The following is a 24,632-nucleotide window of genomic DNA, read 5'->3' on the forward strand; positions in this document are numbered from 1 at the left end:
CTCTTGGGGCATGCAAGAGGCATACGCTTGTTTTTCTTTTATTGTTCTTCTGTGAACCATAGTGGAGACATGGATGTTAGTGTAAATTCCTATTGTACCGTGTTGGATAAAAGAAGCCAATCTAAATTCCTTTGCTACACTCGCAGGAAAGACGGAATGCTTAGTGTCTGGTGAGTCAGATGTTGTTATTATCCGGAGTTCATTTGAAATTTAAATCTTTTTTATTCGGAAAAATACGTTTGTGCTTGGACATAAGCTAGGAGGAAAGGGAATTATTAGTAGTTTGTTGATGTTATGGCCTTTCTCCCGGTGGTATAAAATTTAGTTTTAACTGACAGTGAAAGTCTGACGGTGAGCGCATTAGTTTAGGCCAGACGTTCCCAAAGTGTGGGGCCCGCCCCCTAGGGGGGGCGCAGAGCCATTGCAGGGGGGGGGGGCGGGGGGGCGGCAAGAAAAGGGAAAAAAAAACAACAACAACAACAACGCTTGGACACTGCTAGCACGGGCGCCCACGCAAACGCAAAGCAGGAGATGAAGCATAGCTGAATATGTTTCCAAACCAACTTCATTCTAAGCCAAAGACTAGGAAATATGGTGAAGCATATCTTCCCTTTGGTTTCACCTGCACAAGTGCCAAGGTAGGTCTCCCTGCAGAATTGGTTTTCCCTTCGTTGGGAGCAGCGCTGGGCTGTTTAAATCACAGACAAACAGTATCCCACATTCTTGATTTGTATTTCACAAACACTTGTTGTAATGACTAACTACTCCTGACATTTTGGAAATGTTAGCTCTTTATACAGTAAAGTTACAGCGGGATACAAATAACATCAGGTCGTTCCTGCCACAATTTGTTCTCTCGGTTCAAATCACGGACAAACAGCATCCAACAGTTGTTTATGTTTTTGAACCCATTTTGCAGAGGGATTTTTTGAAAAATGTATTGATAGCAATGTTGAATATTATTACACAGGAAAAAAACCAACTACATGTAAAATAATTACACCGTGACGCCTCTGCCTTTCTAAATGGAGGGACAGTAACTGTGTGTATATGTAAGTGTGTAAAACCTGCAGATAGTCAGATTAACAGTATTTCGTCTCTATCTGCCATTCTGCAATTCATCTCATGTAAACAATAACGTGCACACAGCGTGACGTGAAAAAAGGCACATACCTTTGACGTTGCGTGACGAACTCTGTATTCCTCGTCCACACGTAACCACAAAAAAGGAGTTTTAAAAAATCTCCGTTCTCGGTGATTCGAAACGCCGTTTACGTGGACGAAACAGCTGCGTGTTCAAAAATACCCGTGTAGGTGTGGACGTAGCGTAAAAGAGTTAGTAGTTTATTTTCTTACTACCTGTAATTTATTGCAGATTACTTGTATTTGCTTAATTGTTTACTAAATGTTTGAGGTGTAAAATAAACCGCAATGGAGCAAAATATGGGTCTGTGTGGTTGGAGGATGTGTTCGTGCGTGCGTGCGTGCGCGCGCGAGGGGGGGGGGGGGGGGCGCGAACATTTTTCTTGTAAAACAAGGGGGGCCCAGCAAAAAAAGTTTGGGAACCACTGGTTTAGGCACACATGCGCACTAAAACATCGTGTGCTGTAGTCTGACAGATGCTGCAAATGTCTGGAGTGTGGAGTACACTAAGGACAGCCTGAAGCACCTTGTAAGTATTCTGGGTTTCTTCTCATTCACTCAGTATACTGTCATAATTTCTGTCTTCCCTGTGTGTTCAGGGGCAGCGGTTTGCCTTAAAATCTACAGAGGATTATGTCTTAAAACTCAGGTGAGACCACACTGTCAACTCCTGCATGCATCACTTCTTGCATGGGACTATAAAAAGCTGTGGTCAGGTAAGTGAGGCTGAATATATCTCTATTTTCCTCAGGGCATCCTGCAATAGTGGAGATGTGTCTGTTACCGTGCATGAGGTTGGTGCAGAGCTGCGTTTGGGATCCAGTCCAGGAGACCTGAGTGTAACCCTGTCCAGACTGGAAGGTCCACAGGCCACAGACAAGTTGAGGGAGCTGCTGTTCATGATGGCTGACAGCCTCACACAGCTTGACAGTGAATTCACTTTGTAGTTGTGACTCTCATTTTATGCAGAATTAAAACTAACTTGCCTTTAGATCAGTACTGACTGTAACATGTCCCCTCACAGGTGGGCCCTCAAGTGGACCCCCCTCAGCCAGTCCAGTGAAAAATTATCAAAGACGGCCCACAGGTATACATTTGTGAAATGGCTCTTGGCTTCAAATAACCACCATGACATTGGCCAAACTCCAATACCAAGGATTCAAAATCTAAATGTGATGTCACACTGGCTGTGGCCAACTTTTCTATACAACCTAATGGATGTTTGCTTATAAATGATTCCATTGATGCATGCTTTCAGTCAGGAATGTAAAGCAGGACACTCTGCAGGTTAGAAACATGATTAAACCACAACAGAAGCTTCCCGTATGTGTAATCCAGTATGGTTATGGTAGCTGACGTTGGCTTGGATCAGGAGATGCTGCTCTTTATTTTCATGTGTAAAATTAAATTACAAGAGGCTGTACAGTGGATCATGTTGTGATCTGTTGTGAAATCCATAATTTTTTGCTACAACCAAAATACCTGGGAAATGTCAAATGGGTATATCCTTTGGAAAGACAATGGAAATTACCAGAAGGAAAGTAAGATTTTTGGGCTACAGGTGTACCTGTTAATAGTGGATCATATTAGAAGTGTCCCTTGTTCTCCATCATGAATAAGAAAAGCTTTATTCATCCCAAAGGGAAACTCATATGATGAGGAAGAAGTAAGGGAAAAAATAAAACAAAACCAAATAAACAATGGTTGCAGTGGACATCTGTAAACAGTTTCAAACACTCACTTTGACTGTACTACAAAGATTTATTCGCCATTATGCCTTGACTGGAGTAGTTGTTCTGCATGTTTTGTGAAACTGGCCCACTGGTACACAACCCCAACACATAGATGTGGTTCTGCAAATGTGGACTACCAGTCACAATAAACTTTAATCTTGAAAGAGGCTTAAATTTTCTTTAACATCATAACAAATGATAATGAATAAGCATTTATTTTCAGCTGTAATGCAATCTCTTCTAAATATATTAAAACTGTTTTAAGTGATTTTAAAATGGGATTTTCTTAGTGTTGGGTAATTTTGAGGCAAGTACTGAATACAATAATGATCTTATATCCAGTGCTTATATGTACATTGAAGTATTCCATCTTTTTCAGTAAAAGGAGACATGTAAATGTCATGCTTAAGGTAATTAACGTTAAACGTTTTCATTAATGCAAAACTGTTCTCCTTTAGAGTTTGAGCCCTGGCAGGAGCAGAGCAGCGCTCCAGCAATGACCATGAAGAGAAGACTTCCGGGGTCCTCACTCATCAACCCAGGGGTTAAGAAGTATGGTGTCTCTTACAAGACTTCAATAGAGCAGTGATGCTACTGATGTGAGTGAAAACAAGCCACTGTCCATGTGTGTTTGCAGAAAGCAGCAAGCGACTGGCGTTGCCTTTGATGATGCAGATGAAGACTGATCTTCCTCCTTGTACTCGTAGTCCTGCTGCGCAGCCAGAGATGAATGATCTTTTAATCCACTAACAGAACATGAAAACCTCAGTGCATATTTATGGGATCAAAGCTTAAACTTTAACTGCTTTTTATAAAACACTGACTTTTAATAGTTGTCTCCAATAAATGATTGAATGATAATTTGTAATAAAATGACATAAGAAACACATTTGCACACTTTTAATTTCCCCCCTTTTCAGGACTTGTTCTTATATTGTGCTTTTCTACTCTGAGAACAGCACTTTACACAACTTGCCTTATTCTCACAAGCACTTGTTTTGCTGTGCAAGTGCTTCTAACATTCACACTCAAATGCATTGGAGAGCAACTTGGGGTTAGTATCATGCCCAAGGATGCAGACAGGGGTCAAACCACCAGCCTTCAATTTAATAGGTGATCTGCTCTACTTCCTGAGCTACTGCCAGCCAACACATCCAAGCTGCTTTCTTGTCCACTTTGTTTGATAAGATGTAGCATTCAACTCGATTTAAGTTATTGCTGTTTGTGCTGGGTGTTATCTAGGGAGGAAAGTTCCCAGTAGATGTCCTATTGAGAGTGCTGTAACTAAGATTAAGAATATACTTAATCCAGTGTTATTATCTTTGTGGAGAGCAGGCTACCTGAACTACTTCCACAGAAGTCGATTGTCTTTTTAATAGGATTTTCACTGCATATTACTCTGGATAAGGTAGCTCTCCTGAAAAAGCCCTAAATCAGAAGTACTTGACATCCTGGAAATAACTCTAATGCACATCTTAAAGCAGATGATGTGTAAGCTGCAGAGGAAATGGCATCTTGCTGCTTTAGAAGAGTTCCATTTAGCCTCAAAAAATAGTTTGTAGCATTAACAAAAGCAAAAAATCCATCACTTGACCCAGGTGTCCTACGTACAGTTATGTACAACATAACAGTGTGTTAAAAACAGGAAAAGGTCCATGTTGTACTATGCAAATTCAATCTCAAATGAAATCATGAACAATTATTTCTTTTCTTTATTTTTACTAAAAATATTAGGTTGTTCCAAAAAAAAAAAAAATAGCAGTGTGTATTTTCATTTACAAACTGGAATATTTACAGTCAACTAGCATTTGACACCTGCAAACAGAAGTTGCAGCCCAGGCTAACTGGACCAAATTCCACAGATTTTCTGTATTCTTGGGTTTTGCGTCAAAAACAGAATTTTTGAGGTCACACCACAAATTTTCAATCAGATTGAGGTCCAGGGATTGGGCTGGGCTCTTTTCGGTCTGCAACCAGGATGTTACCTGCTCGCTGGTGTGTTTGGGGTCATTGTTCTGCTGAAACACCCATTTTAGGGGCATTTCTTTCTCCGCGTGAGGCAAAAAACAAAACAAACCAACAAATTATATTACGTTTGAAAAATATGTTAAAAGTTTTGATCAAGTACCTAAAAATACTCTTCCAGTATTTTTAGGTACTGAAACTGGTCCATGGTGCCTGTTATGTGATAAATGGGCCCCACTCCAAAGTATGCGAAACATCCCCAAACCATTATGCTTGCACCTCCTTGTTTTACGGTCTTCACAGTGTACTTTGGCTTGTATTCAGTGTTTGGGGGTCGTCTCACAAACTGTCTGCAATCTTCAGACCCAATAAGAACAATCTTGCTTTCATCTGTCCATAGAACATTGTGCTCTTCTCTTTGGGCCAGTCAGTGTGTTCTTTGGCAAACTGTAACCTTTTCAATACTTTTTATGAGGTTTCTTGGAAATAATTTGGCTTCACAAAGGGATCCTCTGATTGTTAAAGTACTCACAGGTAAATGGAGATCTTCTTTGATCTCTCTGGAGCTGATCATTGGATGCTTCTTTGCCATTCTTGTTATTCTATCATCTAGGCAGATTCCTTTTTCTTTTTCTTTCCCATTTCAAAGCATTTGAAATCTTTTTAGCTGAGCAGCCAATTATTTCCCCCTCTCCAATCAACTTTTGATTAAAGTTCTTTCTCCCCCACTGCAATGTCTGGAACAACTCATTTTACTCACTGAGCAAGGGCTAAAACCAGCAGGTACAACAGCTGCTGCCTTCCTTCCTTAAATAAGGGCCTTAATTGACACCCATTTCTTCACAGCTTGAATGACCTGAAATCCACACTGCTATTACACAACACATGAGTCAATTACCCCCAATTAGCAGCATGCGTGTCATGTGTGTTAAGTCTGTTGGTTGGCCATTACTCTGCTACACCTAGTCATGAATTTGTTCCCATGTTGTGTATCATCATTTTGCCAAAAGCAGTATTTAAACACATTAGTAATGTAAGACTGCTATAATTTTATTCTGTAATTATACCTTCCTTTTATGTGAAAAATTCTTCAAAGAGGAAAATCTGCAGTGAAATAGTTTAAATGAAGATCAAGTAATTAAACTAATTGTTATTGTTATTTTACATGTAAAATAACAACTGGTTAGTTAAAAGAATAATAGACAAACTTTTTCACAATTGTTTTGGAGAATGCTGATTAAATAATGACAAAATGTTAGCCTGTTTACAATGCCAGTAGCAGTTTATAAAAAGTTAAAATTAATATTGAGATTAATTTAGTTAACCTTATTGGTGCAGCCTGGTTCTGCTGGAAGTTTCTTCCTTTTAAAAGGGAGTTTTTCTTCTTTCGCCAAAAGCATTTCCTCATAGGGGTGGGGTTTTCTCTGTACAATACTCTGTAGTATTTTAGGGCCTTTTCCCGACAATATAAAGTGCTTTTAGGTGATTGTTGTTGTGGTGGCTTTAAGTGTGAATAATAGATAAAAAGTGCATAGAATAAAGTCATGGTTCTTTTAGGTGCTTAGTAACAATGACAAATGGTTCTAGTTCTTATATAGTGTTTTTTTTTTTAACTTTACCTGACCACTCAAAGCACTTAACAAAATGGGAAAAAATGATTAATAAAAAAAAAAGTTGTTGTGTATTTATGGGGCGATTGTGGGCTCAAGAGTTGGTAGTTCGTCTTGTAATCGGAAGGTTGCCGGTTCGAGCCCCGGCTCCGACAGTCTCGGTCGTTGTGTCCTTGGGCAAGACACTTCACCCGTTGCCTACTGATGGTGGTCAGAGGGCCCGGTGGCGCTAGTATCCGGCAGCCTCGCCTCTGTCAGCGCGCACCAGGGCAGCTGTGGCTACAATGTAGCTTGCCATCACCAGTGTGTGAATGGGTGGATGACTGAAAGTAGTGTAAAGTGCTTTGGGTTCAATAGGGACTAAGTAAAACGCTATACAAATACAGGCCATTTACCATATATAGATTCATTATCAGAAGCAAACCAGTTTATGTAATGACATGCAAAAGGACAATTATACACACAGAAACTATACAAAATAAGCAGCTAGGGCAGCCATTTTATCTTTAGGTTTTTTAGCATTGCCACGACGTCCACGTCCGCGTCCACGTCCTCCTCTTCTCCCACCCCCACCACGATGCATGGAATGCCGCATGGTGGCATGCTTGAGCTCCACCAAATCCTGAAACACTGGATCACAAAAAACACAGCCAGTGTGTTGGGTCTCACTGGCAGGAAGAGGAGTGCGAGTCTTGTTAAAGTCCACTGCAACCAGAGAGGCATCACAGACATCACAGCTCTCCTGAGCAACCTGAGAAAAAAGCATTAACAAAAATAAATAAATCAAGGAACTGGGGTACTGTTTCATACTTTCTTCGGTTTCAGTAATGCTATAGATCAAAGATGCTTGTATGGAAAAAACTGAAAATATCTCAGTTTGACCTTTCTGTGAGCAGGTTGCATGCTCTCTGTACTTACAATGGGCTTTCTCCCACAGACAAACAACATGGGTATTACGAAATGACGATTCTACCTTGGCAGTAGGTGAGGATACAATGGCAATAAAGAGTGTAAGTGCATAGAATGAAGTGCTGTATGAATATGTGAGAAAGGTTGAACGTTACTGTTTGTAGTATAGAGTGTGGTCAGTTTGAAAACATCTATATATGCCAGTCCATAATAGACAATAATAAAGTAAGACAATAGGTAGGTAAGACAATAATTTTCTTACCTGCACTTTGTGTGCATGTTCAAAGAAGTGCACCACCACGTTGCATTTATTACAGGCCATCCTCCACTTTGGTCCAGATGTGGGGTCCAACACTAAAACTCCACTATCACACTCCACACATTGTCCAATGCCCAACGAGTTGAGAGAGTGCTGACATGATGGATGGGTACATTCATTGCATCCCATACCTGAGAAAAGCAGACAGCGCCACAGTGTCAGAGGGGCCCATGAGACCAGAAAGCACAAAGAAACAGGGCCGCTTTTCCTAACACAGTAGTGCATGTATTGTGTGTATTGTGTTGTGTGTATTGAGCTCCTTCAATTATTCATTCATTACACAGTCAACTTCAGTTCCAATGAAGGGATAACCAGCATGTAAATATCTTGTAGTTTCCTCACTTTCTCTCAGTCTGCCTTTGATTCTGTGGTTTTATTGGAGCATGCTAGAAGAGTTGACATACTGTCCTCAAACATGCCTAAAACATTAATTAACTATTTAACACAGCAATCTTACAGAGGCAACTGTTGTTAAGACAGTGTTGGTACAATCTTAGAAATATCATATGTCTGAGATTTTTAGGGCCAAGTACAATAACCTCAGTTTTATGTGACTTTAGAAGAAGAAAATTAGAGATCATACAGGTCTTTATGTCTTTAAGACAACCCTACAGTCTAATTGGTGAGTGTTATCTGGCTTCATGGATAGATAATATAAGTGTAATGTGCTTGAGTTCAGCTGAACCACCCCCAGACCCACCTCAAGAAGAGGACTAGCGCACAGTATGCTTAAATAGGACTAGGCAGTAATCCTACTACTATAGTACAGATCGCCTAGTTTAAGTACTCTGGAATAGAGCAAGGCGATATGACCAAAAATATTTATCACAATATACATTTGAAAATTTGCGATAACGATATAATTGACACTAGACAAAATACTTTACAACTCCACAACTTTATTAGTGCAAAAAACCCCAAACAAACCAAATGTATTTTCACTGTTGTTGTTGCTGTTTTTTTATATGCATTAAAGTTAAAGGCATTTTCAGTGGAAATTGGCCGACATATCCTCAGCATAACCATGTATAATATCCACAAAATCCACAAACTAGGTTATACACACACAATACGGTAATGTTATGTTGAAGCACAGTACGTATCACTCCGTGAGGCTCCTGACCACAGTAGCCGTAATGCTCCTACAATCCATCAAGCGGTGCGGCTTCGTAGCTTAGCAAAGTCGTACATTTGACAGATTTTCCAGCGCCGCGTGCCACATACAATCGTTTCGAGGTCAGTAAACACAACCAGAATTCATACATAAGGCACACGGGATTATAAGGGGCACTGTTGATTTTCTGAAAAATCAGAGGATTGATTTTAAGTGTGCCGTATTTTCTAAAAAACACGGTAATAACAACGGCCCGCTAGCATGCTCTACCAAAAATAGTGCTTTGTCGTGTATCTGACAAAAGCTAAACCAATTCCACACCACTGGAGTTGCAGCATTTTTACAAACCAATTCTGGTTCATCCGTTTCATTCAACGATCCGCTTTTGCCCTTCTCATTCTCTGTCGCCGCCATGCTTTTTCCGCCATGTGCGTATGAAAACAAAGGCACTGCGCATGTGCGTTTTACCCATATTCTATCGCGATATTTCATTTTCTTATCGTTGCCCAACATTATACCGGTATTACCGTGAACGGTATGATATGGCCCAGCCCTACTCTGGACCTCCACCTTCAAAAAGGTATTTTTGCAAAATGAAACACTCTTACAAACTACTTTCCGCTGCTCACAAGGGGCTGCCACAGCAGGTGGCTCTGCATGTTTTATTTGGCACATTTTTAACATGGATGCCCTTCCTAACACCCCCAGGATCGAACCGATAAGCTCTTGCATTTTTAGATGAATGTGTAAATACTGTGAACAAAGGTTTAAAAAATACTATTAAAAACCTTTCAGAGCTCAGTTGATTTCAGCGCAAATGCAAGTGGAAGTGTAATTGATAAGCAGAATCAATGGGCAAGCAGACTGAAATAATGGGAACCAGTTCTCTACAACATCTGGTTCTTAGTTTCATTCCCTAACCTTCACTGTGGCTCCCTGATGCCCCGTCTCTCTCGGCTTTTTTGACCATACCTGATTGACCATGCTAACCTTTTAGTGTTAAAAGAAAGAAGCAACTCTGTATTTTTGAATTGTTTAAAGTTGAGCATTGTCCATCTTGATTAAATGATTTTCAGGTTGAATGTAGCTCAGGAGGTAGAGCAAGTCTTCCACTGATCGGAAGGTTGGTGGTTTGATCCCTGGCTCCCCCAGTCTGCATGCCAAATATCCTTGGACAAGATACTAACCCCAAGTTGCTCTCCGATGCTGCATGAATGTTACCTAGGAAGCACTTAATGTATAGAAGTATAGAAGTGCTTGTGTGAATAGGTGTATGTGGCATGTTGAATAAAGCTCTGTGAGTGCTCCAGGAGAGTAGAAAAGCGTTATATAAAAGAATCAGTCCATTTACCAGAAAATTATATTACGGATTAGTTTGATTCTTAGAGGGTTTCATGCCTAAATGTTTTGTTCATGGCTGAAAAAATTTACAGATAGAGGAGGAGCATTAAGAAGTACATAATAATGATGTGGTGCAGCTGCATACTGTTTGCTTGAGGCTGTGTTCAACTAGCCACTAGGTGGCCATTATGCAAATGTGCAGGGATGTAGACAAGCCCATTCTGCCTTACCTTTCTTCATGTCCCTGAATGGCGGGTTGCTGAAGCAGTAGGGGCACAGGGGGTAGCTCTTTCCCCGCGCCCCTGAAGTCCACAGCACAAGCTCAAAGTCATCCAGAGGACACCGGAGCTCCTTGTAAAGCTTGATGGCTCCATTCTGGGGAAGACTGTAGGTCTCGTCACAGTGAGAGCAGTGGAGTCTGCTGGGCTTGGCCTGCATGCACATATTTGCTTAATTTCATTTAAGAATCACTCACTGCCACTCATGGGCAGTTACACATTTTACCATAAAGTGGCTAAAGGCCACTTCAGATCAATATCATCATCAAGACTGAAAACACACATCTATGTCTTCGCCGCTTCATGCTTAGCTATTATATATATATGAGTCCTCTTCAGTCTTGTGTGGAACATACAGATCAAGTATTGAATGACTCTAGTGTGTAAGAAATAACACCATCAACACAAAGCAGCAGCCTCTGTGCAGTGCACAATGATTACATTGATAATACGTTTCAGCTGCTTAACTGTTGTGCACCATGTTTACTGCCCTATGAAAAATAGAATTATACCAATTATACCTGATGTGGTTTTTTTCCCCAACAGTAAAAGTTATGGCGAAAAGACACACTAAAGGCATTTTCTAAACTCCAAAGAAGACAAAAATACAAAAACAAAATTTTGTTTACTTGCTCGTTCCTGGAGAAAAAGGCTAATGAAGACCACTGTGTTGGTACATTGCTCATATATCTCATACAGTGATAATTAGCAGAACTGGAGCTTCATGATTCATTCATGAACTTAAAAGTCTTTCCATCATCGGACAGAGATGGTAATAAAGGAAGCACATGAGCTTAATTCTCAAGGCCACAGTGAGTGGCCCACACAGGATAAATAAATGGTCATTTATTACTTTAAATGACAAAAGCACTGAGGGCAAACTCACGTGTCTAAATCCCAGCCATGTGGCTGTGAATTAGAATTGCAATGGTTAATTTCTTAGATGATTCAAAAATGCCACAATATATCAAAAAAGGCAGAATTTCCAAAGTCCTTGTCCTTAAACCCAGACAATAATATTTTAGGCTGTGAATCATGTTGAAAGAATTTGAACTGCAGAGACATTTTTGCATTTTACATCTACAGATCTTGAGCACTATAGTGTTAGGATTTTCTTTTACAATCATGCTCCAACAGTCTTGATAATTCAATCTGTCTTCAAATGCTTCAGACGGGGTTTAGTAGCTTTGACTGCTCACCTGGATGTACTTCATGAAGCGGTGGCATTTGCCACAGCGGGACAGCGGCTTCCCAGTAGCAGCAATGGGAGAAAAGGAGACCTCCATCAACTCATCCATGTCTAGAAAACATAACACACAAAGTCTGAGCTTCAGCTGCATACAAGAAACTGGAGCCTGCAGTGTGCTTTAATAATATGTCTCCTCTGGATTCACATGTCACATGTTTCTTGTTGATGTAAAACTGTAATTACAGCACTGTTACCCAGTCCCTGCCATGTTCGACCCATTTAGCAGAAATCAGCCTGTTTAAAGCTCTGAGATCTTTTCCATCTGACTTAAAACAGTTTTTAATATGGCACGGTTTTCTTACTCAAAGATTCAATGTGAGGTCACTAGCGACTTCACCATTTCCTCAGATTAGCAAACAACCTGTTCTGAGCCACAGCTACCAATAATAATCCCAATAATAATAATCAATAATCCCTTTAAGGAACTTGTGACACTGCGTTCCTGTGGTTTCACTGGACTTACTGGTAATGGAGTCAACAAAGTAGTGAAACTTCCTCTTGAAGATATCCAGGGCGTGCTGTAGGACCTGCTGGTAGTTGGCTTTACCCTGCGCAATAAGGTTAAGCTGCTTTTCCACAGCACTGCGTATAGTGGGAAGCACCAGTTCTGCATCTGAAAAACACACAATTAAATTTGCATTAATAATAATCTTGTATTTTATTAGCTCTATAAACCACTCTGTCTGGTACTATATCCTGCAGGTACTTAGTTATATTCAAGTACCTGCATTAGTTGCCATAGCATCCAAAGATAAATCAGTTATGTTCCAGAAACCCTCCACTACTGACCAAGCACAAATTCATTACAAGAGTAAGAGAATACAAAGGTAATTTAAGCAAATTACCTATCTTGTAGTAGCCATGTACCAGCACTATGCCTAAGTTGGTTGGTTTCAGCTTGCGTCCACTCTCAACTGTCACATAGTTCCTCTGGCAGATGTTATTGATGTGGACTGGGATACTAGCATCAGTACCTGGAGGGAGGACAAAGACCAACATCTATAAAACTGTTTTCAGAATTTCCAGCCAAAGAACTGCTGTCATGCATGAAGTCCTCAAAGGTTGTCCTCAAAGATATAATAAACATGTGTAATGAGCAGAAAGATTAATGAATCATCCATGCAATAGAGATGACAGACTGGGTGACTGGCATCTGCAATCTGTTTCTGCCTTGCTTCCCAAATACCACACAATTAAAATATGACCAGACATGAAGTGATAACCCACAGCATGTCCATTTCCTGGACACAGACCAGCTTTCCATCTAAGCAAACAGCTGAGTTTAAATTAAATAATGTGCACAGGCAGCTTGTCGCTTAAATTATTTAAAAAGTATTTAAGTGCTCAAGTATACCAATGCCATGTTTCTCCATGAGGGTGATGAGTTCAGCCTCAGTCAGGTAGTCTGGTGGGCTGGTTTGCTTTTCTATCAGCTTGATCTCATCTACTGAGAAAGTGTCTCCACGCTCACATACTGGTATGGACTCTTCCAGAGGGATGCCCTGCCATGGCATTACAGTTGTGTAACCTGAAAACAAAATGCACATTTAGCAAGAATTAGCTTGCTGCAGGCGTGGTAATTCTTTAATGTTCACAAATCTCTGCACTAGGGGTGGGCAATATAAACGATATACGATAGAAACGATATAAATTTGGCCAACGATATCGGTACTGCGATAGCGCATGATGATGATGTCATTAAGCTGCGCCTGTTTTGGTCGAAAGCATCGCAGCTGCTACAACCACTATCATCTACAAATTATGCAGGGCGACAGTCATAGCAAAGAGATGAAGCACTTTTGAAATATGGGGAAAGCCAAAAACTGTGCTTCCTCCACTTCCGTAACATTGATTCATTAATGTTGAATTCTCTCGCAGCTGTTCTATTCCTATGTTGTTGCAGTATATTAATAACTAACCTTGTATTGTGGATAAATAATCTCAGTTGTTCTCCTGACTGAAGTTTGCCCCATGTATAGCATCCTGCTATGCGATTGCATTTGTCCCTGACCACCAGAATCCGTCACGTCAACTTTTATTGAGTGGAAAAAAAGTTGGCGTTCATCCTCCAGCTTCACTGTGCTAATGTTATGCTAATATAGCTGTGTCGCTAGCAATCACGTAGCACAACATTATATACCAGGTAGTCCAACTTCAGTAACCCTGCAAACGCCCTTGCTGTTTAGTTTTCTGTCTTCATTTATGTTGGAAGTGGTAGCAGAGCTGTACGTTTTAATTAGTTTCAAAAGTCTCTCAGTCAGAACATGGTATGTCATGTTTAGCTGTAAACTAGCGAGCTAACTTCCTGTTAACTTCTAACTCTGTTAAATTTAATAAATTCTGTTTTCATGGATGCATGGATGTTAAAATTAATTGTTACACCTGGAAAAGCAGCAACGCTGATGATTTTATTAAAGATGAAAGAATTTAGACCGTGTTTAACTCTCAGTGTTCGTTTGACTTTGGGACCTGAAGAGACGGAGTTTTGGACCCAGATTACTCCGCGAAGCTCCTCAATACGGCAGCCGTAATGCTCTGACAATCCATCAAGCAGTGCAGCTTACCAAAGTTGTACTAAAACATTTTTTAACAGATTTCTGCATGCCAAAATCGATTCGAGGTCAGTAAGCACAACCAGAATTCATACATAAGGCACACTCTCAATTTTTGAGAAAATTAAAGGATTTTAAGTGTGCCTTACAGTGTTGGTCAAGTTACTTGAAAAAGTAATCAGTAACTAATTACTGATTACTTCCCCAAAAAGTAATCCTGTTACTTTACTGATTACTTATTTTCAAAAGTAATTAATTACTTAGTTACTTTTTAAAAACCTGATTTACAACCTGAATAGATTCAAATAGATGCAAGTAAAACACAGCAGAAAATAAATAAAATCAAAGACTAGCGGTCCTGTTGCTCTATTTACACCTGTAAAGCAGGAGTGAGGTTGGCGGAGGTTTGCCCTGGTGCAGGTGTGCCGCAGCGGTCAGTTGAAGAATCCGCGAGTTTCTCTGTGAATTTCCCATTACGTCGTTGCGCACTCTGTGCTTGTTTAGCGTTTTTTTTCGCTGTAAAAATAAGTTTTCTTCCCACGCACAACGGATGCAAATGTTTTTGTCATTTTTTATGGAATCAAACTCAAAATAAGGTCAGTACTTCCACGATTTAAATGCTGCATGCTCATACTCTCTCCCGCACTCGATATATTATCCATTGTTGATCTGCACACAGCGACAACGAACGTCGCACTCGCTCGAATGTCATGAGACATTCTCGCAAAATAAATAAATAAATAAAAAATCACGGTTTAAGTAACGCAGTGTTCCTACGGGATGTAACGGTAATCTAATTACCGTTTTTGCAATAGTAATCCCTTACTTTACTCGTTACTTGAAAAAAGTAATCAGATTACAGTAACGTGTTACGTGTTACTGCCCATCTCTGGTGCCTTATAGTGTGGAAAATACGTTATACAGAAGAAAAGAATATATCGCGATATATATCGTTACCGCACGTGCTTCAAATTATACCGCGATATGGATTTTAGGCCATATCGCCCAGCCCTACTCTGCACTGAAGATCTAAGCCATAATCTGATTGTTATACAAGTCAGAGGAGTACACAAATAGATCCTTTCTTAATGTAAAGATCTATTAAGGTTTGATCTTCCCAAGACATGTTTAAAGGAAGTGTACACAACATTAACAAAAAACATTTCTGCAGGATTCTTGTCACTCATCATATCAGCAAAGCGACTAGACTATGGGGGAACAAAGTACTGCTCTGCAAAAAGAACACTCAAGCCTGAGATGCATAGACTCATGTAAATTTTTCTTCCACATGACTGCACGTTTAAATGATAAAAATTTTGTTGGAAGAAAGGGAAATATTGTTGCGGTTTGGGCCTGTTTTCCTGCATCTGGGTAAGAAGTATGGGTGAGACTATGTTTAATGAAGCAGTAAATTCTTAATCAAGCAGCTCTAAAGCACAATGTCAGGCCATCGTTCACGGACTCAGAAAGCTGATTAAGGACTCACTGCTGACATTATTTGCAGCTGTATTCTAAAATAGTTATGAAGAACCACAAAATATAGACAGGTGTCAAATCCTAAAAACTCCATCTGAATAGTGCCACCATGTGGTCTGTATCATGTCTACACCAAAAGGGCATGCAATCACAGAGTCTGGCTATAAGCAAAGTTTATGATGTCATAAGGCACCTTTGACAGCTACATAGTCACAAGCAATTCACTCCATACACTAAGCAAACAATGATGTTAATACAATGCAATGGTTTACTGCAGGTAAGTACTGCAAAATTCTGCAAAACAATCATCTATGTTTACCTGGTGATATAAGGGTTCTTCCACTACATGAGAAAGCCTCTGTGCCAATGCTGAACTCTATAGTGGTTTGCAGGTACTTGCAGTCTTGACTTACAGTGGCAATAAAATGCCGGGTAATGTACTCATATAGCCGCCAGCCATCACTTCCTGTGGGAAGAAAAGAACACATTTGGGTATACATAGTTATTGATGTACTATTCTAATATTCTACGGGTAAGTCACTGTAATAACTTCACACTGTTAGATGTTGGGTTATTCCATTTCAAATAATTTTTAGAACAGTGTGTCTTGTGCCATATTAGCACAGTAATGTATTGACAGAGCAGTGCAATTAAAACAAGTGACCAGAGTAGTATACACAGTAGTGAAGCAGCATGATCAGTGTAGCAGCATGTAACATAAAAATGAATCAGATACCATATGAAATACGACCATGAAAGTTCTGTGACAAGAATACAATATAAGGTCCTGTTTCAGTCACTTATGGATACTGTGAGGGGAGTGGGGGCACATTCTGATTTAGGACCAAAGGACAGAAGCTACTAGAGTCTTGTGGTTTTTGCCCCCATGGTGCGGAACCTTCTGCCTGATTGCAGAAGTTGAAACAGTTTGTTACTGGGATGGGACGAGTCCTTTAATATAATAACCTGCTTCAGTACCACATGGAAGCTCCTGTCAAGCATCATGGTGGCTAAGATGAAAAGGCAAATGGCTCAGTACGTGAGTAGGACACAGAAAGGAAACACCAGAGGGGCAAAACACCAGCTCCTGGTAGAAAGCAGTTGCCTGAGACTGTAAGACCAGACTGATCAACCTGTGGACTACCTGGATTGACTACAAGAAAGCCTATGACTCAGTGCCTTCCACATGGATCTTGGAATGCCTAGAAATATACAAGATCAACAGGACCCTAAGATTCATCAGCGATTCAACAGGGACAACTTCAAATCAATAGCACAAGTCACCACCAAGTCCGGGATGTACCAAGGAGGTGCCTTGTCCCCACTGTTGTTCTGCATACCCTTGAACCCCCTCAGCCAGATTATTAACAAGACTGGCTTCTTCTGTCTGCCAGTGGGACATGCCATGCTGGGGCCTGTCCTTCAATAATGGTTTCTCTTATTGCTCCCCTTCATTCTTGGGTTTCTGCTGTCTGTGGTATTCACCAAGCACATGATCAGCTGTGACTATTGTCAATAAGACAATGTGTCATTCACACCTGGCATCGATGGAGGCATTCATGGAGAGGAGGTGCCTAATGAACGAAGAGGAGCAAGAAGCAAAACCATTATCGACGGACAGGCCCCTGCATGGTATGTACCACTGGCAGACAGAAGAAGTGGCTGATATTGAAAAATCCTACTAACACCTGGAGAAAGCTAAACTGAAACACAGAGGCACTAATGGTGGCAGCACAGTACACAGTACAGCACAACTTAAAAGTGAAGCACGAACTCGATAGAGGCTGGGGTTTACCACAGCAAGCAAGATGCCAGGTGCAGGCTGTGCAAAGATGCCTCTGAGACAATCACATAATAGCAGGGTCTAATATACTAGCAGGCAGGGAATAGTGTGTATGTATATATTAAAAATAAAAATTCCTGTTTAATTAATTAATTTTTTAAAGGATAGCTGACCCACTTTCAGGACATTTTTTCACACAGTTATTGATTTTACTATGCCTGTTGCTCATTTTTGTTGAATATTTGTAACATCTAATCTTAATAGTAACAGCTTGAAAAAAGAACTGAGTTCAGCTTATTGGTGCTGCAATCTACCAGTTAGTCATGCAGTGGCCCTGTGGGAAAATTAATTGCCCACCCCTGTGCTAGAGAGAATTTAAGAGTTCAAGTTAAATGGACTGATTCTTACATATAGCACTCCCCCAGAGCATTCAAAGCCATTTTTATACAACATGCCATTTTCACCCACTCAAACAAGCACTTTCTTCTACTCTTTAAGTGCTTTCTATCAAAACATGATCACATTCATACTCTGTCGGATGCATCAGAGAGCAACTTGGGGCATGCAGACTGGGTCAAACCACCAAACTTAAGATTAGCAAGTGATCTGCTCTATCAACTGAGCTACAGCCAACTGTGTGGCTGTAGTAGTTTCGTCTACTATCATTTGTGAGATTTTAGAGCACCTAATGCTTCTAAATGATTACAAGCTTTGTGCACAGGTTGCTTTTGAAATCTGTTGACTCGCCTCAATAAAAATGCCCAAACCATCATCAATTTGTGACAAATTGCTTTTTTAAACCAAATTCACAAATTCCACAACAAAGGATATTTTTTATTTTAACTATAATAATATTTTAACTATAATAACCATCAGACATCCTAACATGTTATAGGGCTTTGAATATTCAAATTCTTTATTAACCTAACATTTCCTAGATTGACTAACAGAAAATATGTCTACAATATTGCTCATTGCTCCTTGAAGGCATGCCCTATATAAATATATCCTTTCATATCAAAAATCCTTGAAAGAGTAGTTGTCAAACAGCTAACAGATCATCTGCAGAGGAATGGTTTATTTGAAGAGTTTCAGTCAGGTTTCAGAGTTCATCACAGCACAGAAACAGCTTTAGTGAAGGTTACAAATGATCTTCTTATGGCCTCTGACAGTGGACTCATCTCTGTGCTTGTCCTTCTTGACCTTAGTGCAGCATTCGATACTGTTGACCATAATATCCTATTAGAGCGATTAGAACATGCTGTAGGTATTACAGGTATTGCACTGCAGTGGTTTGTATCATATCTATCTAATAGACTCCAATTTGTGCATGTAAATGGAGAGTCCTCTTCACACACTGAGGTTAATTATGGAGTTCCACAGGGTTCAGTGCTAGGACCAATTCTGTTTACATTATACATGCTTCCCCTAGGCAGCATCATTAGAAGACATAGCATACATTTTCACTGCTATGCAGATGACACCCAGCTCTATCTGTCCATGAAGCCAGATAACACACACCAATTAGTTAAACTGCAGGAATGTCTTAAAGACATAAAGACTTGGATGGCCACTAACTTTCTGCTTCTTAACTCAGATAAAACTGAGGTCATTGTACTCGGCGCTGAAAAGCTTAGAAATATGGTATCTAACCAGATTCTTACTCTGGATGGCATTACCTTGGCCTCCAGTAACACTGTGAGGAACCTTGGAGTCATTTTTGACCAGGATATGTCCTTCAACGCACATATTAAACAAATATGTAAGACTGCGTTTTTCCATTTGCGCAACATCTCTAAAATTAGAAATATCCTGTCTCAGAGTGACGCTGAAAAACTAGTTCATGCATTTATTACTTCCAGGCTGGACTACTGCAATTCATTATTATCAGGATGTCCAAAAAACTCACTGAAAAGCCTTCAGCTAATCCAAAATGCTGCAGCAAGAGTACTGACAGGGACTAGAAAGAGAGAGCATATTTCTCCTGTTTTGGCTTCCCTTCATTGGCTTCCTGTTAAATCCAGAATTGAATTCAAAATCCTGCTCCTCACATACAAGGTCTTAAATAATCAGGCCCCATCTTATCTTAATGACCTTGTAGTACCATATCACCCTATTAGAGCACTTCGCTCCCGCTCTGCAGGCCTACTTGTTGTTCCTAGAGTATTTAAAAGTAGAATGGGAGGGAGAGCCTTCAGTTTTCAGGCCCCTCTTCTGTGGAACCAGCTTCCAGTTTGGATTCGGGAGACAGACACTATCTCTACTTTTAAGATTAGGCTTAAAACTTTCCTTTTTGCTAAAGCATATAGTTAGGGCTGGACCAGGTGACCCTGAATCCTCCCTTAGTTATGCTGCAATAGATGTAGGCTGCCGGGGGATTCCCATGATGCATTGAGTTTTTCCTTTCCAGTCACCTTTCTCGCTCACTATCTATTAACAGACCTCTCTGTATTGAATCATATCTGTTATTAACCTCTGTCTCTCTTCCACAGCATGTCTTTTATCCTGTCTTCCTTCTCTCACCCCAACTGGTCGCAGCAGATGGCCGCCCCTCCCTGAGCCTGGTTCTGCCGGAGGTTTCTTCCTGTTAAAAGGGAGTTTTTCCTTCCCACTGTCGCCAAAGTGCTTGCTCATAGGGGGTCATATGATTGTTGGGTTTTTCTCTGTATCTATGAAGCGCCTTGGGGCGACTTTTGTTGTGATTTGGCGCTATATAAATAAAATTGAATTGAATTGAATTGAATTATCATAAAAAGAGGTGATATTGTTCAGTTATTTGCCTGTATTGCTCACCTAGTTCTGCTTCCGTGGCAGCACACATGGGAGTAATAGGTGGATGATCTCCAGCATCAGTGCCCTTCCTGGGCTGGTTTATTCCAGTTGAAAGCAGAGCTTTTACCTGATGAAAAATTAAAAAACCTTTTATCATTTTCAATCACATTAATTTCTAAGTGGCTCTTTCTTTGTACTACTGTAGGATTGCCTTGATGTGACTGTTGTTGCAATTTGGGGTTGTGTGAATAGAATAGAATTGAACTGAACTGAATGAATCACTTTATGTATACACATATAAGCAGCCTTGAATGAATGTACTCACCTCTTCTGCCCAGAAGGGGTTGTTGGTCTGCTGCTTCAGTGTTCCCTTCAGGTCGAAGTTCGCTGGGTAGTGGGTCGTCTCGGTACGTGGGTAGCTGATGTAGCCCTGTGTATATAGGCGCTCAGCAATCTGCATAGTATGCTGGGGACCCATGCCTGAAACATAATATCACATCCTTTTTCTCTTTAATTCTTTCACATTTTTTCTTCCAGCAGACAGAGTACACCGATGAGGAAGGCTGGATGTGATTGGCTGCAAACTGGACACACTTGAAACTATGGCATAGAGGCTGTCACTAAACAAACTCTTATCCATCTATGTATAACCCAGATCACCATCTGCACCATTTACTGGACAGGCAGTGGAGCATCTTCTCTAACAGACACATTCACCTGTGCTGCCACAAGGGCACATCCAGCAGTCTTTCATGCCACATATAATAAGTACAAAGAAATGCATCATCTAACAGAGAAATGCGTTGAGATATCTTATGTCACATAAGTAATGGGTGTGATGGTCAAACTCATTAAACATTAAAACAATAGAAACCTGAGTCCATTCCTGTGAATACAAATTCCATTCAAAAGACGTTTTATGATAAGTTTAGATATAAGGTAAGAATAGAACAGAAGATACTCTCCAGTAAGTGACTGTTCCTCTCGATCGTAAAGGATAAAGTGTAAGGTGGGTTTTCCAGTACATGACCCTTACCTTTCATTGAAACAATATTAAAAGTACAAGGATCAAATATAAAGACAGTATCATTTTATTTTTGCAAACATAATAATCAAAGATCAGAACAACTGTCAGTGTTATAGCAGTGAGCACAACCCGAATTCCGAAGAAGTTGGGACGCTGTGTAAAGCGGCGATTGGCAATAACAGTTTTATTTATAAAGCACATTTGATTATACTTTAACTCACGGTGCGTAACACAGTAGCTAAAAGTAGTGGATACCCCTCAGCCTCCTAGTAGATGCACCTAGGATATCCTATACCTATAACCTATACCGATCACTCAAAATACTTTACACTACACCACATATCCATAAAACACATCCTGCATCAACACATGCATCAATTTAGAATCACCAGGGAACCAAACGTGTTCAATTATATTTGAGTCAGTTTCATCTAATCAAGCTTAACATTCTTAGTTCAAACTTCGTAAAGATTAAACAAACCAAAACAAGAAAAAAACTATTGTTTTTCCTATCCATGACTCATGAAAAACCACAACCCATCCCCTCAGTGTATTTATATGCTCAGGAGAAATGACAGCTCATGAAAAGTAAATATAAATAGCTGTAAATGTAAATATACATATGTAAATACCTAAGGCAGAACTAGCCACTCTCAACATCTCCACTGTGTTTAAGGCTTGAGGCCTCTGCTTGGTCTTCTCCTTCTTACTCACCAACTCCACCTGTGAGAGAGAGCAGACACCTGCTTAAGCAAGCTGACCTAAATTTATTATAATTCAGATTGACTGGAAAATGTTTTATAAAGCAGACGTTTGTCTTTGTAGTTAATTTAATATTTGGTGAAACAGGAAACGGAATAATAATCATGACCTTCATAATGTCAGACAGCACATGTACAATAAAAAAATATTATCTACACACCACAAAGTCTGGTTTTTGCACTCACCTGCGCCTCCCTGGATGTCTTCGCCAGGTTGACAAACATTTGACCCACCTCTCTGTCAAAGACCCTAACTCTGTTCCAGTCCAGTGTCAGTGGACTCTCCTTTCCTTTAAAAACCTGAACAAAGCACATCACTTCTGTCAATACCGCACAGAAGAAAGGAATCTTTGACAGTGTGGCAGGAAACTGAGGTCATGGTTTACCTTTGCCTGGATGACCCAGTAAGTCTCTGGTTTAAAGGACTGGATCTTGTCATGGCGTTCCACACAGAAGCCAAGTGTTGGGGTCTGGCACGGACCAAAGGAGATTAACGAAGAGTCTAGATTGCCATATTTCCCTTGAAAATACTTTGTTTGGAACCTGAAAATTAGTTTAGTCAAGAAAAAAAAAAACTTAAATGAACAGTATAAATATCTTTGATCAGCTGTAATCAACCATGTTTTCAAAGATTCTGGAATTTCATAAACTTCTGACCAGATGAACTAAGCTTTGGTTGCAGGTGAAATCACAAAAACAGTGCTCTGTGGCATTTTAAGTTTGGGACCCTTTTTTTTTTTTTTTTAAATTAGTGCAGTTTGAAAGTGTGGTATTTAACTAACCTTCCTCTTCTGCTTGATTAATCACACAATTCTGAGCTTACGTGAGAAATCAAAGTCAAAGTCAAAGTAAACTTTATTGTCATCTCTGCTACATACAGTACAGTATATAGAGAGATGAGACAACGAGGCTCCAGTATCACCAAGGTATTTATTTGAATTGTAATTTTGAAACCTTCTACATCAGTAGACAGCTGTGTGTGGGTGAAGAGAGCAGTGTACCGGGTGAAGGCACAGCCAATACGCAGATCTAGCTCTTGCCGTGCATCTACTGACAGAGCTTCATTGCGATTGGGCTCTCCAAGGCGGTTCATAGCATTCCAGATGTCAGTGTCAGTAATGGAGCTGAATTTGGCACGGTAAACACTCCTGGCACTTCCCTTATTCATCACTGGCTGAATGGCATCCAGCACCTTGAAGAGAATTACAGGTGAGGCAGAACACAGAAACAAACAGCACAAAAAGATCAAGAACACGAACAGGACAAAACTAGAAAGAGCACACAAAATTAAATGACAGCAGCTTGAGCATGTACCAGGGTCACTAATGGATGGCTGTAGGCCATCTGATACAGCTGCAACTATAAGTTTTATCAAAAAGTTTGAAAGCCTTATGTTAATAGAGAGTACTAATAAGAAGCAGATGTGGTGACCAGCATTACCTCGAAACATATGTTCTCTCCTTCTTTGTCACAGTCCAACCACAAAACCACACAGTCACTGCCTCTGGCTTCAACCTGACATGATACCACAAACTTAGGGTTAACAATGCAGTGCAGTGAAAACATATTTGCACCCTCCCAAATTTGTTAGTATGCTGCGCAACTGTCACACGTTTCAAATCTTCAAAAGAATTATATTAGAAAGAGAAAACCTGAAATAAATACAAAGTGCAGTTTTAAAATGATTTCATTTATTAAGGGAACAAAATCTATCAAATATACCTGGCCCGTTTGTTGATAGTGAATTAAATGTGATTAACTACATTTTGGAAAGCTGAGCTTAATTTGATTAGCCAGATAGCCTGATTACTGCCAGATCTACTGAATCAAGAGATGTTTTAAATAGAACCAAGTAGGCTAAAAGATCTCAAAAAGCAACACATAATGTCTTTTTTTTTATTGTGGCACCCAGAAACAAAGTCATTTCTCAGGCTCTGGGACTCAAGTGAACCACGGTGAGAGCTATTATCCACACATAGAAAAAAACCTACAACTGAACTCCAACTCCAAAACTTTAAAGTATTGCTCAGTTGGGTTATTCCGCAGGACAATGATCCAAAACCATTCAAGGCACTTTACATTAGGGAAAGACACTACATCAAGATCGATAACATAATAATACACCAGTAAGTCTACATCTGAACAGCTAAAAAAAAAAGCCAAATAGGTTTTGGAGTGACTAATCAAAGTCCAGACTCTAATCTGATTAAAATAAGAAATCACATAACAACTAGTACCAATGTATTGTAAAGCCAATTAATGGGTCAACCTACCTGAAGAAACTTGACCATATTGAGTTTAGGGTTGGCCTCTTTCTTTTCAGTAGGAGCTTTACTAAAGAGTTCTGCAGGGTCTACTTTGTCCCAGTTGTTATATTTCCCTGGAAAATAAAGAAAAAGTGCAACATCCTTCACATTCACTACACTATTGCTGTGGACCGATATCAGCCACACAGTTCATATCATTTGATCACTGCAGTTATATAAAGGAGCAGAACGTTTTTTGAAGTGTACTACAATACACTGATTGACACTTTGTTTTTTTATACAATGGTGCTTCACAGAAAATAACCCCTTCATCATCTGACACCAATAAGTTGT

General features: G+C 40.0%; 2 protein-coding genes and 2 long non-coding RNA genes across 5 annotated transcripts in view; 3 read left to right on the forward strand and 1 right to left on the reverse strand.

The window, feature by feature from the left end:
- Positions 1-24,413, forward strand: paxx (PAXX non-homologous end joining factor). The gene is made up of 7 exons (XM_085180113.1): positions 1-170; positions 1,612-1,672; positions 1,743-1,792; positions 1,895-2,073; positions 2,168-2,230; positions 3,335-3,428; positions 3,514-24,413. Exons 1-7 carry the CDS (start codon positions 70-72, stop codon positions 3,560-3,562), a joined length of 597 nt encoding a protein of 198 aa, XP_085036239.1. The 5' UTR covers positions 1-69; the 3' UTR covers positions 3,563-24,413.
- LOC146507181 (uncharacterized) overlaps positions 1-24,632 on the forward strand; it is a 224,311-nt gene that overhangs the window by 121,616 nt on the left and 78,063 nt on the right. The gene's annotated exons all lie outside the window — the stretch shown is intronic.
- The window catches only part of LOC146507185 (uncharacterized), a 144,708-nt gene that overhangs the window by 59,001 nt on the left and 61,075 nt on the right, over positions 1-24,632 (forward strand). The gene's annotated exons all lie outside the window — the stretch shown is intronic.
- top3b (DNA topoisomerase III beta) overlaps positions 6,861-24,632 on the reverse strand; it is a 28,509-nt gene continuing 10,737 nt past the window's right edge. For both annotated transcript variants that reach the window (XM_085180112.1, XM_085180111.1), the window contains exons 3-18: positions 24,306-24,412; positions 23,473-23,547; positions 23,034-23,224; positions 22,419-22,575; positions 22,219-22,332; positions 21,904-21,994; positions 20,570-20,724; positions 20,266-20,371; positions 16,009-16,155; positions 13,016-13,189; positions 12,507-12,635; positions 12,125-12,274; positions 11,612-11,712; positions 10,365-10,566; positions 7,623-7,810; positions 6,861-7,202 (exon numbers count right to left, since the gene is read on the reverse strand). In XM_085180112.1, the coding sequence (XP_085036238.1) occupies positions 6,921-7,202; positions 7,623-7,810; positions 10,365-10,566; positions 11,612-11,712; positions 12,125-12,274; positions 12,507-12,635; positions 13,016-13,189; positions 16,009-16,155; positions 20,266-20,371; positions 20,570-20,724; positions 21,904-21,994; positions 22,219-22,332; positions 22,419-22,575; positions 23,034-23,224; positions 23,473-23,547; positions 24,306-24,412 (2,369 nt within the window). In that variant the 3' untranslated portion in view covers positions 6,861-6,920. The remainder of the gene's footprint in view (positions 7,203-7,622; positions 7,811-10,364; positions 10,567-11,611; positions 11,713-12,124; positions 12,275-12,506; positions 12,636-13,015; positions 13,190-16,008; positions 16,156-20,265; positions 20,372-20,569; positions 20,725-21,903; positions 21,995-22,218; positions 22,333-22,418; positions 22,576-23,033; positions 23,225-23,472; positions 23,548-24,305; positions 24,413-24,632) is intronic.

The sequence above is a fragment of the Neolamprologus multifasciatus genome, chromosome 12 (genome assembly GCF_963576455.1).
Source record: "Neolamprologus multifasciatus chromosome 12, fNeoMul1.2, whole genome shotgun sequence".
NCBI classification, from domain to species: domain Eukaryota; kingdom Metazoa; phylum Chordata; class Actinopteri; order Cichliformes; family Cichlidae; genus Neolamprologus; species Neolamprologus multifasciatus.

What these genes read in the sequence shown, in the direction of transcription:
- paxx (XM_085180113.1), top strand. Translation starts at nt 70, where the DNA reads ATGGATGTTAGTGTAAATTCCTATTGTACCGTGTTGGATAAAAGAAGC. An exon ending in CAGCCTCACACAGCTTGACA is followed by an intron (nt 2,074 to 2,167) that starts GTGAATTCACTT and finishes GTCCCCTCACAG; the next exon opens with GTGGGCCCTCAAGTGGACCC. An exon ending in ATCAACCCAGGGGTTAAGAA is followed by an intron (nt 3,429 to 3,513) that starts GTATGGTGTCTC and finishes GTGTGTTTGCAG; the next exon opens with AAAGCAGCAAGCGACTGGCG.